Source organism: Lagopus muta, chromosome 6 (assembly GCF_023343835.1).
Source record: "Lagopus muta isolate bLagMut1 chromosome 6, bLagMut1 primary, whole genome shotgun sequence".
Lineage (NCBI taxonomy): Eukaryota > Metazoa > Chordata > Aves > Galliformes > Phasianidae > Lagopus > Lagopus muta.
In genome coordinates this window covers 44,108,347-44,121,612 of record NC_064438.1, presented here as the reverse complement: position 1 = coordinate 44,121,612, position 13,266 = coordinate 44,108,347, and the positions used below count along the sequence as shown (strand labels likewise).

Sequence of the window (13,266 nt, the reverse complement as noted above, 5' to 3'; positions counted from 1 at the left end):
TTTTAAGAACCTTCTCGGTATTTGCTGGTTAAGTGAGGCCTTCAGCGATGGAGAGAGTAGGAAACGCGTCCCTCAGAAAAGTGAGCATCAGAAATTGTAGCCACTGACAGAAGCAAAATGACACTGAGGCTGGTGAATCATTTTTCATCACTGTGTGCCTTATTCTAATAAGCACTATGAGAAAATGCAACTCCTTCTTCAAACTGCACTTCAGGAAGGGAAGGATTATATCCTGCAGCCATAGTCCTCATCTCATTCTCCTTGGTTGTTCAGAATACTTTTAAGTGTGGACTGTCACCATATCAAGGTGTGGCTGATGTGTTTTGCTGTGTTTTCTCCACACAGATCGAAAAGTTGCAAAATCAAATTGAAAAAGAGAAGCAAAGTAATCAAGATCTGGAGACCTTGAGTGAAGAGTTGATAAAAGAGAAAGAACAGTTACAAGTTGTCATGGAGACTCTGAAAGCTGACAAAGACAGACAGGTACAGACTTCACAAATGTAATCTAAAAGCGTATGCTCAATTGTGGGAATTTACTGATGCCATTTAGAATGTTTGGTTCTCTCAGGGATACAGGGCATTTGAGAGCTATTATACATAAATTTAACTTGTTCAAATATAGGTAAAAGCAAAAAAAAAAGCCCAACAAGTTTGGCTAGCTACTGCTTCTCCTGTTGCCGTAAGGACATCTTCAGGCTGTTGTAAGAATGAATCTTCCTTCTTCAAGGAAAAAAGGTCTGAACTTTACTAAATGGGCGCTGACTGGCTTTAGGATATGCAGATAAAACTACATATTGTTGCAGAAGATTGGTCTTCTGCCAGCTGGATGTCTTGACTTTATTTAATTTTATTCAACCTCTTAGTCTATTTTAAAATATGCTGAGAAAGCACTTACATCCTCTAGTTTGATAGTTTGAGTGTCTTTCAGCTCTAAAATGCTTAAATGCAGTGCTTTGAAGCAACTCTGTTACAGGCTCATGCCAAATGTCATCTGTATTAAGTAGACTAATGATGAAAATACATAAGTACATCATTGAAAGGCAGGGTGTATATTTTTGTATTAGAATTTGTTCCAAGTTTTGTGGAATGAAGGTTAAATAACAAACTGCCTTATTTATGTACTGCTTTTCATCTTGAAGGAATCTTCTGCAGGCTTCTGCCTGGGAAATTGCACTTTTCCACCAAAGCCATGAGTTTCAGTTAGATTGCTTGTGGATTTATTGTGTTAACAGCTAATGATTCACAGGTAGAGCAAGAAGTGAAAACAACAGCGTTATCAGTCACCAGAAGGGGGCAGATTCTGATCTTTCAGGCCCAAGTCCTTTTTAATTTTTGTGGATGTTTTTTAGATAAGATTTGCAAATTGCTGTCTAAATTGTGATTTCTTCAGCTGGAATTCAGCCAGTTACATAAATGTACTGCTTTTACTGAAAGTGTAATGAGATACATAACTACTACAAATTTTCCATACTTTCAGGGTTTCTAAAGTGGGTCTTCAGATCACAAAGACAGGAATGTAAACCTAAACAAAAAGACAACACCTGATTGATAACAAATCATCCTCTTCAAGGTGTTCTCTGAAGGCCTTTTGTCTCCTTTATCTCCCTGCTTAGACCTTTCCTAGTAGAAAGAATACAGCGCCATTTTTCAGTCCATAAGAGTACCAAGATACCAGAGATAGCAATTTTTTTAATTAGTTTGGCTTGTTGGTTTAGGTCAGAAATTTTTCTTGTGTAAAATAGATGTTTTTATTAATAAGCAGCTTTTTTAATTTTAACAAGCATACTTTAGAACTAAATTATGGTGAATGTGTAGCACTTGCATGACTTATTTTTGGGTTGTTTTTTTTTTTTTTAATATAGATAAAGGACCTTAAACAAGAAAATGATCACCTGAATCAAGTGGTCTTATCCCTGAGACAAAGATCTCAAGTGAGCAGCGAGGCAAGAGTGAAAGATATTGAAAAAGAGAACAAGATCCTTCATGAAACAGTTACAGAAACTAGTTCCAAAGTCAACAAGCTAGAATTTGAGAAGAAGCAGTTGCAAAAGGATTTTGACCAGGTTAAAGAAAAAGTGGAAAGAGTGGAAGAAATGGAGAAAGAGCTCCACCGGCTGGAGAAGGAGAATGAACAGCTCACAAAGAAGGCAACAGCAATGAAAACAGTAACAAAAAAAGTTGAAGTTCTTCAGCAGGAAAATTGGGATCTGGAAATGGAAAATAGGAAACTCAGAAAATCCCTGGACACATTCCAGAACGTTTCCATCCGGCTTGGGGACCTGGAAAGGGACAACAAGCAGTTGGATGAAGAAAACCTGGAGCTTAGAAGAGTTGTGGAGACCATGAGATTTACCAGCACAAAAATGGCACAAATAGAAGCAGAAAATAAAGATTTGGAGAGGGAAAAAGAGGACTTAAGGAAGAATGTGGAAATGTTAAAAGTTCTGAGTAAGAAATCAGAAAGGCTGGAGCTAAGTTATCAGAGTATCAACTCTGAAAACCAGAGACTTCAGCAAATGCTGGAGAACAGCAACAAAAAGATCCAGGATCTAGAAAAAGAAGTACAGGCAACAGAGAGTGAAAATCAAGTCCTTCAGAGAAACCTTGAGCAGCTGAAGATTTCTGCTAAAAGTCTGGAAAGGTTAGAAAAAGAGAACAAAGTCCTAGAACAAGAAATATCTCAGCTTGAGAAGGACAAAAAAGTGCTGGAGAAAGAAACAAAACGGCTTTGGCAGCAAGTGGAGCTGAAAGATGCTATTTTGGACGATAGTACAGTAAAGTTGGCAGTTGCTGAGAAAGAAAACAAGACACTAGAAAAGGAAATAGCTCAGTTCAGAGATTCATCTAATAAGCTGAAAGAATTTGAAAAGGACAACAAAGATCTCATAAAGCAAGTTACAATTGATAAAAGAACACTAGCTACATTGAGAGAGGTAAGAAAAATAATAATACAATGTTGTTTTATATTACAGCTCCGTGAAGTCGCAAAGGAAGCCATCTGTCCTATGACTGTGTATGACTGTATAAGAGATCTTCACAGCCTTGCTGGGAAACACTGCATAGTGTAGTCTTGAAAGGTGCAACCTTCCAAAAACTCGGTGACCACAAATGAGTGTCTCCCAATGAAATGTTCTTAATACATAGTAGAGTTTTAACACAGCCCCCACATCGCTGATACTGTCTCTGACTACCAAATTGTTTGCTTACGTGAAAGTTTCCAGTTAAGCCTGGAAATGAGCGCATTTGTTCAGAACATGCTAACATCCCTATTCTAAAACAGACTTCTCTGGGACCTGAATCATCCCAGGTAACCAACTTGGCCCTTTCAGTAACAGCTGAACTGAACTTTTCTTTAGGTCTTCCTGCAGTGTTTTTCCCCCATAAGATTCCACACAGAGTGAAAGAGTCGTAAGCAGCACTGTTAATAATCAGCAGTGATGTCTTCCTGTGTCTCTATCCACTGCAGCATGCAGTATTCATGCTTTTGCCTGTAGTCATCCTTTAAAAATACACCATTTTCATTACCACATTGGTAAACCAACTGTGTGTGTGCCAGAGCCTGGCAGTCTTAGAAATGGCATGTGAGCTGAATCAGGCTGTTGCAGCTTTTTGTTATTGCCTGCTCCAGCTGCTGCTGTTCTGCCAGGAACAGGATTTCCTGTGAAAGAGCATTCAAAGTAAAACTGTCAGTGTTACAGTAGCTTGGTGAAATGAATAAGTTCAGCGTGGCTAATGCAGTAAGCAATTACTTATTTGCGTATCTAGTTTTATTTTACTATTTGAAGCAGTAGTATAATTTTCTGGATGAAAAATATTTATCAGAAACAAGTTGCTTCTATTCTGCTTTCCATACAAATAAATAAAATAATAGCATTTCTGAAAAGACTCCTTTATAATCTTTCAGTTCTCAAACAGCTGCAGACTTCTAGTTATGCAGCTCATACATAAACATATCTTCTCCCATTTACTTTCTGTGGAAGAGTTCCTGTATGTTGAAGAAGGGATTTGTTTACAAACCATAGATGAGCATTGATCTTAACATTTTTTTCCATGGTTGTTTAAACATGTGACTAAATTTATCATATCCAGAACTGTTGAATACCTACATGTGTTTAACAAAGTGTCTGTTATTGTGGATTTATTCTTCTGTTTCGTATTCAGGTTTGTTTTTTCTTTCTTGATTTGCTTCAGTAATTTTGGGCTTTTTCCATTTCTTGTTGAAGAAAACTTTTGAGCAGAAACATGAGCAATGTAGGTCTTCGATGGTATGTTTGCAATTCAGAAAATTTTGAGCGTCAGGAACATTTGAACTTCACAATGCACCGACAATGATTTGTCCTTTTTAAACATGTGGCTGGTGCTGTCCTCACTTCTTTTTGGGCTCAGAGAGGTGGGAACTCCCTCTGGTGGTGCCAAGTGCCCTGAGCTGCACACAGCCATCATGCTGGCAGCAAGCAGGAGTCTCCTGGCCTGCTCTCATCCCCTCTTTTGACAAGTGGGAAGGATTCCAGCGCTGGCGGTAGTAAATCAGTACAGTGAGCAAGACTAAGGTCAAAAGAAGAGTTTTTAAGATTTATTCTGAGTAAGCTATAAATAAAAGCCATCAGTTCAATTTTGCACTCATCTGGCACTGATGAAGATTTTAGACTGACCTTCTTGGGACTGAGATTTTATCTCACAACTTTTTTTTAGTGTTCTTGAAAAAAATCTATTGTGCTGGATAATTATCACTATCCTTTGCACAGCAGCTAATTATTTAGTACTGTTACAGGATTTGGTTCTGGAGAAGCTGAGAAGTCAACAGTTGTCTAATGAGCTGGACAAACTGAGCCTGGAACTGGAGAAGATAGGATTGAGCAAAGAGCTGCTGCTACAGGATGACAATGGCAATGATGACACGTGAGGAAACTGAGATCTTCTAATCATTCTTTTGACTCTGAAGGCCTTTCCTCAGCTGAATTCTCAAGCCCTCTGCCTTTCATTTTGGTTCTCATCTGTCTCTCTTCAGTTCTCCATACCCATATTTCTCACATTAAGCATGTTTTTCTATGCTTGGCAGTATACTTCAAGTTTTATTTGGAGGAAGGAGAAAGTGCCATTTTCGCTGTCCATACCAGTCAATCCTTTTGTTGAGCAGCTAGATAGCTATTCTGTGATCCACTGTGTATGTTCCTCTAGGTATTCTTTACAAGTAAGAATAGTGTCTAAGCGTCCATTAGGTGTGTCATGACTAATAGGTGGTCCAACCACCTGTTAATATAAACACACAGCTGTGAACAAAGAAACCCTAACAAGAAATGTGTACAGGCCTCTTAGTAAGACCTAGTTAGAGAAACAAACTCGCCTTTCAGGAGCCTTTAGTGCTTATTGCAGATTTTTCTCTGTGTTAAATATGTAAAAAAGAGATGTGAGAAGAAATCTGTTGTGTAATTATGGTAAAAACAGAAAAAAAAACCTTAAAATCATATGGTTGTTAGATATTTCTATAGAATTATGCTTATGTGACCCTCATTAAAATTGACAGAATTTTCTTAAAGCCTGTTCCCCAGGTATAATGTACTGGGGGTATCTGCAGCAGTAGAGGAACAAGCAAATGTATAATATATCTTACAATTAGGCCAAGTCTTCCATGTGGATGGTTTCTCGTTTCTTATTGGCAGATAGTGAAAAGCATTTCTCTTGTCTTTCAGAAAATACAAGATTCTGGAAAGCAAAACTGAATCAGCACTGAAAACAACACTAGCTGTGAAGGAGGAAGAGATTGCAGTGCTGGAAGCTCAAGTGAAAGACACCCTGAACTTGAATCAGCAGTTACAAAATGATCTAAATATGGTAAGTGTAGTTCTGCACATTCATTTTGAAAGTGAGCAAGAACAAGTTGTGTGTACTTTTCTCTCCTACTGCGTTCATACACCTTGCAAAAACTTTTCTGACTTAACTTTTCTCATGTAGCAGTCTGTATAATGACACCAATTTCACAGAATTGTAGAATCATGGAATTGTTCAGGTTGGCAAAGACATTCAAGATCATCAAGTCCAACCGCAGCCTGACCATGCTACCCTAACTCTAACAGCCCTCTGCTAAGTCATGTCCCTGAGCACCACATCCAAATGGTATTTAAACACATCCAGGGATGGTGACTCAACACCTCCCTGGGTGGCCTCTTCCAGTGCTTAACAACCCTTTCTGTAAAGAAGTTTTTCCTGAATGCCAACCTAAACCTCCTGCAGTGGAACTTCAGGCCATTTCCTCTTGTCCTGTCACCAGTGAGAAGAGACCAACCCCGCTCTCGCTGCAGTCACCTTTCAGGTATCTGAAGAGAGCAATAACGTCTCCCCTCAGCCTCCTCTTCCCCACACTAAACAGCTGCAGTTCCTTCAGTCTCCCTTCGAAGGACATATTCTCCAGGCCCTTCACAAGACTTCTTTGGACCTGCTCCAGCACCTCAATGTCCTTTCTGTATTGAGGTGCCCAAAAGTGAACGCAGTACTTGAGATGGGGCCTCGCCAGTGCCGAGTACAGGGGCAGGATGACTTCCCTGGTCCTGCTCACCACACCATTCCCGATACAAGCCAGGATGCCATTGGCCTTCCTGGACCACCTGGGCATGCTGCTGACTCGTGTTCAGCCATCAGTACACCAAGGTCCCTTTCTGTCAGGCAGCTTTCCAGCCACTTCTTCCCACGCCTATAGGATTGTCTGAGGTGGTTGTGACCAAAATGCAGGACCTGACACTTTGCCCCATTGAAACTCATACAGTTTACCTTGGACCATCGATCTGGTCTATCCAGGTTCTTCTGTAGTGCCTTTCTCCCCTCTGTCAGATCAACATTCCCTCCCAACTTGGTCACATTTCAGGAAAATTATTAGGCTGAGTTCCACGGCAGAAATTTTTAAGGTAAGGACTACTTGCAGATCTATTTCCCAATGGTTTTTTTTTCATTGTCACAGTGTTGTTTTTCTGTCTTATTTAATGAAAGCATAGTCTGAAGAACAATGCATTTTAAACTTCCCACCTAAGAACAGGCTGCTTGTTAGGTGACAGCGAGCTTGAGTCAAAAGGCACCTTACCAGGTAGCCAATAGACATGGATTCCTCCACCTGTCTATTTCTTAGTTTCTCTGCCTGTGAAATGAAGATAATGGTCCTTCAATCCTTTGAAATGCCTGTAGTTAAATAAAGGGTATGCGTTTCTTCTCTTTTAAGATAAAATCTTAATATATCTCTTTAATATAAAATCCCACTGTTGAATTAGCAGTGAAGGTTTTTCATTGTTTGTTTTGAAGATAACGAAGGACCTTGATGCACTTAAGCAGAATCAGCAGGATGGGCAGCAAGCTCAGAATTCACTGAAGTATTCTACAGAGAAGCTCATTCCCAACCACCAGATGAATGAGAAATTGGACACAGGACACCGAGAGGCTACCATGGAGCTGCTGAAATTGAAAGACAGGGCAATTGAATTGGAAAGAAATGTAAGCTTTCTATTTCCTGTTATCCTGCATACTTTCTTGTGACCGTGAGTGGGTTGCTGGGACCTGGGTTTTGAACTTAGAAGAATCTGGTGGGTTTTCTGGAGCACCTGATTCTACCAAATTTTTCTGGTATCTCATAGGACTTCTCATAGTCCATGTCTTGAATGACATGTCTCTAGGGATGAATCCAGGTATCAACATCTGTTATACCTTGATTTAGTTGTGAAAAGAGATATCTTTTGCCCTTTGATTGCAGAATGATCTTCGCTAATTACTTCTTATCCTTGATAGGACTGCAGGCAATCAAAACAGCCATTTTGTTTCTTCCTTATCACCCTTTCAATCCCATCTGTCTTTCAGAATGCAGCCCTGCATACTGAGAAGCAATTACTTAAAGAACAGCTGAAGCATTTGGAAACACAGAATGTCTCTTTCAACAATCAGATCCTGACACTACAGAAGCAAAATATGTTCCTTCAGGAACACAATACTGCCCTGCAGACACAGACAGCCAAACTCCAGGTCAGGATAACCTTGTTCTTATGTGCAAGGTGTAACCAGAAGGTGGAGCTTAGATTGAGACCTGAATTTCTCCAAGCTAGGAGGGAAATTGATTCTATAGCTGATTTATTTTTATTATGAATGTTGTTATTTAGAGAGAAACTTCTACAATAAGGTAACAATGCAGCAAAATACAAATGTTATTTCAGAAGCTGTACTAAAATAAAAGCATATATGCTGTTTTCGTGTTAATGCCATATCTGTGAAGAAGACTTTGGAAGAAGTGGGAAGGGGACAAAAGTTATCATCTCCAAGAGGCATTGTAGCTATGGGTTCTGAGGGCAGTTCTTAGACTTCAGACAATATGTTAAGTTGTTGGTGGAAAGCAGATGCTTTTAAATGTAGCTTCTAATTTAAAAAAAAAAGTATTAATTTGAGAGAGCACGGTTTTGAAGGTCAGCATTGGATTAGCTGTCATGTTTTTATATTGTGAATTCTTTTTTATTTAAGCTTTTCAACTTGCATGTTCTCAGAATTTTTGGTTCCCCATACTTTGTTCTCACTTGTAATTGAAGTATGCAAACAACATAAAATTTGATTTGATTTGGAATCAGGCTTGTGAGAACTGCTGCCCCTGTACACAGTGATGCAGTTGGTTTTGTTGACTTTGAACTGAAGTTCTTACTTACAGGCACATGAACATGGAGTAACTTCAGCATTTGTGTGTGATTGTCAGAGATATAGCTCAGTTGCAAATATTCTAGTTTATCTGGATTTTCAGGCTCTTGGTCCATAACAGGCCACTGCTAGCATGGTGGTGTGTGTGTGTGCATGTATAATATGGTGTATGCTGATACTGATGGCAATACGGATGTGATGCCCAAGCTTCCATAAATATCTTAAGTCTGCAAAGCAAATGATGTGTTCTTGATTAACTGTGTGCTGGTATACTCTGCTAGTACATGTCTATTGCATGTACCAGTAGGTGTAAGTAACACTTGCTTTTCATTTGAGAAACTTTAGGTAGAAAATTCAACCCTCAACTCCCAGAGTGCTTCATTGATGGCCCAGAATGCTTTACTCCAGAATCAGCAAACAGCCAAGGAGAATGAAAATGAAAATCTACTGAAGCAGAAGGAGCAGCTTAAAGCTGAATATGAATCATTGCTTCAAGACCACGAACACCTTGCTTCATTACATGAACGTCAGTCCACAGAATATGAATTGCTAATAAACCAGCACAGCTGCCTGAAAACCTTGCACAAAAATCTGGATCTAGAACACAAAGGTCTTGGGGAGAGGTATGTTCACTGCACAGGAGAGCTAGAATGTGCTCATGCTATGGTCTTAGTCTTAATTGTTGGCTTCCAGTTGTGAACAGAAATTATTGTTTTATTAGAGTAACTTTTTCCCTTGAAAACGTGTTTTCTTATTCTTGCCATTATTAGGAGATAAGATGAGGATATATGCAAAGCTGTAGACTTCAGGCCTGACGGTGGCAGATCACAGATGACTGATGATGTTTAGCATACATGAGTTTGGGTCTTGGGGATGCTTTGTCAGAAGTAGCTTAAATCCCTTTACTTCAACTAAAGATCTTTGCTATAATAACATTCTGCCTTAAAAGTTTTTTCTAGTTCTAGCAGGTAGTATCTTTTGTAGTTGTACGGTGATTTCTATAAGTCAAATGGATAATTATCTAATTATGTGTATCTTGGTGAACAGTATAAATAATTGAAGACTGTGTTAATTCGAGCTCGTGACAAGGGAGGCTCTCTGAAGGAACCTCTATTGAGCTTGCCCTGAGATAATAATGTATTATTTATTTTCATCTACCATCTAAGACTTCTGCTTCAGGCCCTGCAGCTGAATTGTGAAATCAGTGTTCTCTTCATTATTTAACACTAGTTACAGTCATTTTTCTGACAGTTGTCTGTGGATTGAACAATAAATACTGTAGCACTGCATAAATCCCACTCTGCCTCAAAATATTAAATATATACGTTTTATATACTTCTTAAAATTATTTTTTCTCCTCAGAATATCTGTATTCAGAATCAGTTTCTGTGCAGGAACACAAGTTGAGTTCATAGTAAGTCAGTGTTGATCCTTCAGAACGGACTTAAGCCTGGTGCTAAGCTTCTTCCTGAAGACAGCAGATCTGGCAATATAGTGTGCAATAGAGTGTGATAAAACACGGAAGTAAGAGGAATCGTAGTAAACCTGTTGTGATTAAAATGGGTTGTGTGACAGGACAGCTGCTTCAGCTGCTTGGATGTCAACTAAATGAGCTGTAAATGATTACACAGACACTGTTCCTGCTTACCTAGTCTCTCAGACTGATTAATGATTCTCTTTGATACAGGCTTTGCTTAAAATTATCACAATGCAGTGTGTAGGGGCAGTTTGTTAGGCACTGTTTATTGATGAGTACCAACTATTAAACAGTCCTGACTTAAGGGAAAGAGTGGCTTACTGGAAAAAAAAAAACCAACAAAAAAAGGTTATCTCTAGTGATAACTGGTCAAATCACCTTAGTAAATGTTAACCATTTTGACTCTGTTACTGAGATATGACTGTCAGCGAGAGACAGGTGGTAACCTTCTTTGTACTCAAAGCAGGTTGGTTTTGGCAGTTTTAAGAGTGTAGTGTTCTTTTCAGCAGGTCAGCTAGCAAAGGGACTTGTCAAGGTGGTGTGTCCACGGGCAGCCTGTATCTCCATTTGACTGCCAGTAGAAACAAGCAGCTTAAGTTAGCTTTTGGTCTCCTACCTTCATGTACAGCCAAGGTCACTGAGGTTACACATGTGGGCCATATTTGACACAATCAAAATGTTTTCTGAACCTGAGCAAATTTAATGAAACCTTCCTCAGCTGTGTCTGCATTGTCTTAGCCCTGCAGTGTGGGTTTAAAATGAGTTGAGTATAACTGCAATAAAATGCCTGACATGGCCCAGTAAACCACAGAGATGTGGGTTCGATTTAGGAAGAAAAGTGTCTTTAGTAAGTTAGCACCATTTACCATTAATAGCAGTTTCTTCTGCAGTGGGCACAGAAAGGCTGGACCTCTTTTGCCTGCATTTTTAAGATTACTTTACATATTGCTCATTACTAAGGGGAGGTAATAACTTAGTAACAACAATTGATTGGCGGATGCTTGAGGTTTTCTCTGTGGCTGACTCTGGAGAGGACTGTAATCCTACAGAGATGCTGGAAAAAAAATTGATCTCGCTGGAAAAGCAGAATCCCTGCTGTGCAAGGTTACATATTGCAGTGATTTGTAGTATTATGTTCTCTTTGCCACACCTGGGCAAAGCTGGGTGCTTTTTAAAGTTTTCTCAGTTACAAGCATCCACCAGCAGTATTTCTCCTGACAAATTAGCAAAAGGAGTGAAAAGAAATGTGATTGTTCAGGTTGAGAAGTGGACTGTGTCAGAGCCGAAGTGCGATTTATGTGCATGTGTAAGAACTTTAATAAACACTTTCTGTGTGCTTAAAATGGGATGAACATGTATGTTGAGTAGGCTACAGGCAGGGATGCCTTTTCTGGTGGTAAAGCTTGTCAGGTTGCATAAATTTAGCTCAAATACTCAGTTCTGCATCTGGAATACAGGTATGTTTGCTTGGGGTTTTCATTTGGGCACCAGAGTTGCAGAATTGCTACACTTTCACAGGTGGTCCCTTGTTTCTTTCTCCTGGTATCTTGGGAAGCATCTGTGACCAACCACGGCAGCTCTTACGTTCAAAGAAAGCATGTACAGCTGGGCCAGACTGTTAAAACTGTACCAGTATACTGCTTCCCTCTGAGAAGCCCTCATTAAAAAAGATGGCTTGGAGAAAAATGAACAGAGTTCTATCATAGGGTTATGGCAAAAGAATTCACAACACAGGCTGTACAGAGGTGGCCAGGGTAATTTCTGCCAAGGGACTGACAGTGCAGTTTGTCTTCTCAGGCTCTGGATTGGAACATGGTCTTTCTTAAATCCTTCTTGGAGCTGGATGTGAAACCTTTCTTTGCTTTCAGGTTCTTCCATTTGTCGTACAGACATTGAATTTGAAATGTCCTGGGGCTGAATGAATGAAGAACATAAATAAGGTTAATTAAACTCCACTGCTGCCACTGCGAATGAATAGTCAAGAGTAGCTTTTGTGTGAGAGACAGGTATTTTCTGTGTGGCCCTTCAATTGGGCTGGAATTTGGGACAGGCTATAATTTGACCCTGGGAGGAAGAAAATGGTAGCCTGAAAGAAGAACAAGCTGGCAGGAGTCAGTGTGTTTGGTGCTGTCTGCTACTTTTGATTTTTTTTGTTTTGAAGATTTAGTGGCTGCAGAGTAACTGTGCTCTGCTGAGATGAGAGTCAGCAGTGGCAGGTAAGACACGCGCAGATGATGCTTGTTTGCTCCAGTTCAGGCACTGCTTTATCACTACTTTGTCACTCAGCTGCTGTTTTAAAAATGCAGGAGCAATGCTTCTCTGTGCCTGATGCAAGTACATCTGCCAGGGATACTTTGGGGCAATATCCTATAATCATTGTCACAGAAAAACCTGCTGGTGAGTTTGACATCCACTGCACCAGTGCCCCCAGTGGCTTCTGCTTTTTTTTTTCTGTGTGTGTGTGTGTGTGGTCACAACAGGAAAAAATCTGTGCACAGCTTGCAGTTGTACAAAGTGGTCTCAATCCACCTCATATTCTGCACAGTATTTCCTGAATGCAGGCAGCTTAGCAGCTCCAGGGAAGCTGAGCCCACCTAATCCATGCTGTGCCACCTGTCAGGGGAGTTGTTCCATAGCTCAATTCTTCAGTGATCCGGAGATGAAAGTCGTGCAGATTTGTGGGCAAAGCTGTTTCCATGCATACTGTGGAATTCTTCAGCCTTGGTAAATTTTTGAATACACACATTTGTACAAAACTAAAAAGACAGGTAACCACTAATTTCTGATGTTTGTGGTACCACCTATTAACACATCTTAAAATAGATGAAGAAAAAAGTACAAAAGGAAGCTGAGAATATGCTATTTGCCTTTTGTAGATATAACAGTTTAATGAAACAGAAGGCAGAACTGGAAGAGTTGGAACTAGCTCTAAAAACTGAGAGAGAGGTCCTGCAAGAAGAAAGGAGATCAAATGCAATAACTGCTGGGGAAAATCAGAAGCTGAGGGAGGAACTGGACAGGTATGGCTCCCTCACTGAATTCTTGTAACAATTGTTGAAAAGTCAGTGATGCAGAATATGTTTTTTCTCTGTTGCATTGTATTAATTTTAGCTCCAAAATACTTTCATTAATGC

The 13,266-nt window shown here is 39.7% G+C and overlaps 1 protein-coding gene across 2 annotated transcripts in view; it reads left to right on the top strand.

Moving 5' to 3' along the window:
• Positions 1 to 13,266, top strand: part of CCDC88C (coiled-coil domain containing 88C) — an 86,952-nt gene that overhangs the window by 58,040 nt on the left and 15,646 nt on the right. For both annotated transcript variants that reach the window (XM_048948800.1, XM_048948799.1), the window contains exons 14-21: positions 346 to 483; positions 1,863 to 2,933; positions 4,772 to 4,899; positions 5,691 to 5,832; positions 7,288 to 7,476; positions 7,837 to 7,998; positions 9,001 to 9,278; positions 13,009 to 13,152. In XM_048948800.1, the coding sequence (XP_048804757.1) occupies positions 346 to 483; positions 1,863 to 2,933; positions 4,772 to 4,899; positions 5,691 to 5,832; positions 7,288 to 7,476; positions 7,837 to 7,998; positions 9,001 to 9,278; positions 13,009 to 13,152 (2,252 nt within the window). The remainder of the gene's footprint in view (positions 1 to 345; positions 484 to 1,862; positions 2,934 to 4,771; positions 4,900 to 5,690; positions 5,833 to 7,287; positions 7,477 to 7,836; positions 7,999 to 9,000; positions 9,279 to 13,008; positions 13,153 to 13,266) is intronic.